Here is a 5,886-nt window from a genome sequence, read left to right on the forward strand (position 1 = left end):
AAGGTCTCCTCATAATCAATACCCTCAATCTGTGAGAAGTCCTTAGCCATAAAATTGACCTTGTACTTCTCAACACTACCATCTATTGCACCCTTCACCTTATACAACCACATTGAGCCAATAAAATATTTTTCATCAGCTCTAGGCACAACCTCCCAAGCATCATTCTTCATGATGGAGTCATAGTCCACCATGGCATCCACCCATACCTACTAGAAAAAAAACATATCCAAAAGAATATTGCGCAAAATATATCAACTTTGTCATGAGAGCCATGTATCTTGTGTATCTATTTGGTGATCTGCATTGTCTATGTGAGGAACTAGGAAGTCCAACATGCTCCTGATATTCTTGCACCAATCTGTCAACCAACCTGGTCCTCTTCCTCCCTTCTCTAGGAGTCACTGTGTGAGTGCTTGCATTTGCTCAACTTGGTCTCTAAACCTCATCATGTGGCTACTCCACATCATTCTCCTAGAATGCTCTCTTTCCCTGAGGCAAGGACTGACTTTGTGAATCTGACTAAGGCTCCTCCTTGGGATCTAGAAGCTCCACTTCTGGTGATATGCTCAACTCTCACTCTAGATAACTCCTCATGTATTTCTCCTCATCAAATATGACACCTCTTCTCAAAATAGTCTTTTTAAGAGAGGGAATGTACACCCTGTAAATATGTGTTGTCTTAGTATAGCCCACAAAGAACCCCCTATCTGCAGTAAGTTCCAACTTCTTCCTCTCATCTTTATACATATGAGGATACACCATGCCTCAAAAAATGTGGAAGTGGGAGACATCTGGCTTCCTCCTAGTGAAATCCTCCTAAGGTGTAATCATCCCAAGAACTCTATGAGGAATCCTATTTTGCAAGTACACAACTGTGTTGCATACATGTTCCCACAAGAATAAGGGAAACCCATGATCATGAAACATGGCTCTACCAACCCCAACAATACTCCTATTCTTCCTCTCTGTAACCCCATTCTGTTGAGGATTTTGGGGTGCAATCAACCCCCTCCTAATTCCCTACTTGGCACATAAATCTCTAAAGGCATTTGAGATATAATCTCCTCCATTATCACTCCTCAGGGACTTGATTTTCTTCCTTGTCTCATTATCGACTAAGGCCTTGAATTCCACAAACTTGGAGTAGACCTCATCTTTCTTCTTCATGAAATAAATCCAACACTTACGGGAAAAATAATCAGTGAATATCACATAATAATTATTCTTTCTAAGTAAAACTGTGGAGATAAAGGGGCCACAAACATCTGTATGAAATCTCTCCAAAATAGATCCAACTCTGCTATCTCATCCCTGAAAGGAATATTTGGCATATTTTCCAAGAGTGCAACCCTTACACACATCATGCTGCTCAAGGGTGCTCTGAGGTAGCCCAGTGGTGATCTGCTTTAGTATCTTCAAAGCTCCATGATGTAGATGTACCATGTGCCTATGCCAGAGTTCTCCAACATCTCAACCTTGAATGAACTTTGCCTTGCTGCTCAAGGGTGCACATGCATCCACCTCTAACTTGTAGAGGTTTCTAATTCTGATACCATTGTGCTTGAATTGACATGAAGAAGAATGCTTAAGGTAGGGCTTCCCTTTGTTGAATACTACATCATACACTTTGTCTTCAAGGACTGCTACTGAGAAAAGGTTTTTCTTCAATCCTAGGACATACATCACATTATTGAGATGGATGAGGGAACCAGAGTCCCTCTTAAATGTTACTATACCAACTCCTTTGGTCATATATCTTCCATCATCTCCAAGCTCGATATGTAATTGCATGTCTTTTTCCTCCATGCTATTGAAGAACATTTTATTCCTTGTCATGTGGAATGAAGCCCCTGAGTCAATATTCCACACACTACCTTGAACTGAGCTTTCCATGCAAGCTATTAGAGAGAAATCCAATTCAATTTGAGAAGAGAGTGATTCTCCTCCTACTATTGCTACAACATGTTTGTTGTATTTCTTGTTTGGACATTTTGTAGCATAATGCCCAAATTCATCGAAATGAAAACACTTGATATCTCTGAGAACTTTTTTTTTCTTACCTCCATTATGATTAGATTCAAGCTTTCCTTGGGCCTTCTTTCCCTTGGATTTATTCCCTTTGATAGCTAGTGAAATTTTCTCCTCCTCATGATTCTTAGCTGAGACTCCATCTTTTGTATTCCTCCTTATCTCTTCTTGTATGAGATATGAGCACAATCTCTCCCAATCAAGGAGCTTATCTCTGCCATTCAATACATCCTCGAAACTATGCCAAGATTTTGGAAGCCCATGAAGAGCAAGGTTCACCATCTCTGATGATGGAACTGTATCAAAAACACCTCCAAGTTCATTCATCACTTGAGCTAACTTGGATATATATGTAACAATGGGGTCATGCTTGCCCATTCGAATGCTCCTAAATTTGTTCTTCAAAGCAAGCTTTTTGGCATCATTACCGCTTTCAAAAATATTAGTAAGGGCCTTCCACATCTGGAATGTTTTCTCCTTCCCATGCAAATGTGGAACAATATGGTCTCTAACTCCTTCTAGGATCATCCTCCTAGATTTGGAAATAACCTTCCTCCATTGAGTTAGTTGTTATGCATCTAATGCAGGAGGTTTGGGAATATCAGTCTTGACGTTTTCCAAAACTTTATTATCTAACATAGTCACCATCATGTCCTTACATGCACACAAATTTGAAGTCCTTTCTAGGGCATGCTCTCTCCTCAAACCATAGACTAACATGATTCCTACACTTGTATAACTCTTGCACCAATTGATCTCCTCTTCAATGTGCTTCGAATTTGATCAAGGAACTTGGTCTCTATCTTGTTTTTAGCTCTCATACCATGTAGAAAATACTTGAAACCTTGCAATTTCTAATGAGAGAAAACAAATTTGCAAAAGAAACAAGATTTCTCTACCAAAATTATGCGGAAAGGAAACAATGAATAGAGCCAAATCACACATATCTTAATCACACATAGAAATTTATTTAGGAAACCCAACTAGGAAAAACCCCTCTTGCTTGTATTATCAACTGAGTAATCTGATCTATTACAAAGAATCTACTTCAAGCCTAAAGCCCCTGTAATACTGATCAGCTCGTCACAAGAACTTCCCAACACATAGCCAAATAAACTTGCAATTAAGCTCCTATTTCCTTGCACAACTCCCAAGAGAAATAGGCTTACTCAATTCTTAAGCATGTACAAAAAACTTGTTGTAAAATATTGAATTACAATTGTGCCTTCATCCAATGTCAATAGGCAATTCAAATTACATGACCTACTACGACTAATTTTAGCAGCTACAACTAGTTAATTGAGAGTAAGTTGAGCTAACAGAAAGTCAACTACCCAACTAAACTCATAACTATCTATAATATAGAACTAGAGATCAATTAACTGATAGACATTAGAGATAACTCAAATAGTTAGCTAATTTTAGCCATCAACTAGTCCACAACTCACTGAAATCCATCTAACTTGAATTAACTAACAATAAACTAGTGATAGGTCACATCACACATGTTAACTAACGACTAACTCGAATTTCTATGAGGCTGAATTCAAATTTGCTTCTTTGACTAAGGCATAAGTCAAAAGAAGCCCTTCCTTGCTACAATTTTAACACCTGGAAATGTTTCCCCAAAGGTTGACGCATCTAAAAGAAATTTAACATCATATCATGGTCACAAGCAAGAAACAAATGAAAATAATATTATAAAATGCAAAAGATGGTCGAAACATTTAATATAGCACGTGGGAAAAAGACAAACATGAGCTCTAGCTCTTTATCATGGCCATCACCCTAGTTCCTAGGGTCCATGAGTGCCCCCACATCATTAAGGAACCCATGCACATCCCAACTCCTGATGGGCGATGAACTTCCCAACCTTAAGGGGGTAATAACTTCTTTACATCATACACAACATGCTCTCATTTATTGGAGCCCTAAGTAGTAATACAAAGAAGAAAATGAAGAAAAGGAAAAATACAAATAAATAAGGGTGGAAAAACAAAGGTTGGGGTACTCATTTATCCACAATTTCTCCCTCCTACATTTATACACCCAATATGTGGACATCCCTCATCACTGCCACCCTTGAAACCATGGAATTTTTCCTCAAGGCATCTATGACCCCATCCACTTCATCATCATTCATATGCCATCTATCAATTGAAGGACGTACTAGGGACTGGCCTTTCCGCTTAAGGGTTGGGAACACCTAATTATGTTGTTTATTAGCCACTCCTCCCTAGAGAGGTAACATTATTACGAGATTAAAGCCCTAATTTGCAAGGGAAGCCCACAATAGGGGAATTTTGAGGTATAAAATAGGCCTCCTAAGGAAATTATAAAATAATAGTGGAAATAATAAAATAAGATTAGATTACATCATCAAATTTTAGAGGGAAAAAAGAAAAAATTGTTTTTTCAACTCGTATTTTCAACTTATTGCCTTACGGGTTTACTTAAATTTTGAGCGGCAACATGTGTTAGATGCAAAATTTGATTCCTCATCCAAGGAGTATCCATATTGCATACTTTTGATGGACCCTGCTACACGAAAAATGATAAATACATGAAAAATGTGATTTCAATCATGTTTTTTTCATGTATTTCTCATTTTTGTGTAGAAAGGTCCATCGAAAGTATGCAACATGGGTACTCCTTGGATGAGGAATTGAATTTTGCATCCAACGAGTACTCACGCTCAAAATTTGAGTAAACCCTTAGGGAGATAAGTTTAAAATACGAGTTGAAAAAGTAGTTTTAATATTTTATTATTTTTAATATTTTTACTTTTTTACTCCAAAAATGGTGAATCATCCCCCATGGTTAACATCATCATCTTGAATCCTATTGGTTCTTATAAATTTTATTTTGGTTGTACATTTTTCTTAGGAGGCCCATTTTAAATCTCAAAATTCCCTTAATGAATAGGAAGTCTTAATGTGCCATTAATTAATAAGCTTGGCTCACTTAGATGCACTAATGAATTATTGTACTTGATGTTGAGGATGTGACAATTGACATTATATGTAATTAGTAGGTGGTTTCATCCTGGGTTGGGAAATTTAATTGGGGCCCATGTCCACCAAAGGATCATATTGACACCCCCGGGTGAGGCATTGAGAGCCATGGGACTCCCATCATATGCATAACATCATTTCACGCCATGGGCACCTTTAGCACCCTCAACAATCTACTCATTTCCCCACATCATTCACGAGATGATGCACTTGGACCAGTGTACCCCAATTGGATTATCATTTACCGCGTGTTGTGGTAGTTGATCCATATCCAAGAGGGGGATTTTCTCTCCCCTAGAGACACGAGAGGGAAAGCACCATCATAAGAGCCCTCAACCTTGGAAAAATTACAACAAATTCCATCATCAGGAGACCCATGAAACCAATTTTTGTGCCCCAAACAAAAATTAGGGCCCCACACAATGAAGCACTTGGAGAGTTGGGGGCCATCCCCTAGTTCAATATTTATGGATCCCTCCCACACATTTTGGCACAAAGAGGACTCAATGTTGCCTTCCAACAACTCTACATCAGCATGCCATCATCATTTTGGGTTGCATTCAGATGGTTAATTCATATTTTGTAAAATCTATTTGGTCAACTTGTGACCAAGGGATGTATCTTGCCCATTTTTATATTCTTGAGGGGCTCTTAGACATAATTTGACTTAGTAGGACTCATATAAATAGAACATAAATTCATTTGTACTGATCACCATCATCACTTGGGAATTTCAACCTTCTTGGCAAATTCACACTTGTTCTTAGATTGACTATTGGATGATCTTGAATGCATTTCGATATTTGGAGCTCAATTTTGATCTTCTTTAGGATATATCATG

At 38.1% G+C, this 5,886-nt stretch overlaps 1 protein-coding gene across 1 annotated transcript; it reads right to left on the reverse strand.

Annotated features, from left to right (window-relative positions):
- Positions 1–1,473: 1,473 nt before the first annotated feature.
- Positions 1,474–2,493, reverse strand: LOC149180191 (uncharacterized). Its single transcript, XM_089413795.1, has one exon. The coding sequence runs from the start codon at positions 2,491–2,493 to the stop codon at positions 1,474–1,476; it is 1,020 nt and encodes a 339-aa protein (XP_089269921.1).
- Between the last annotated feature and the right edge of the window lie 3,393 nt (positions 2,494–5,886).

This window comes from Pinus tabuliformis, chromosome 3_2, assembly GCF_031772625.1.
Source record: "Pinus tabuliformis cultivar Carrire ecotype Pingquan chromosome 3_2, CPIR1, whole genome shotgun sequence".
NCBI classification, from domain to species: domain Eukaryota; kingdom Viridiplantae; phylum Streptophyta; class Pinopsida; order Pinales; family Pinaceae; genus Pinus; species Pinus tabuliformis.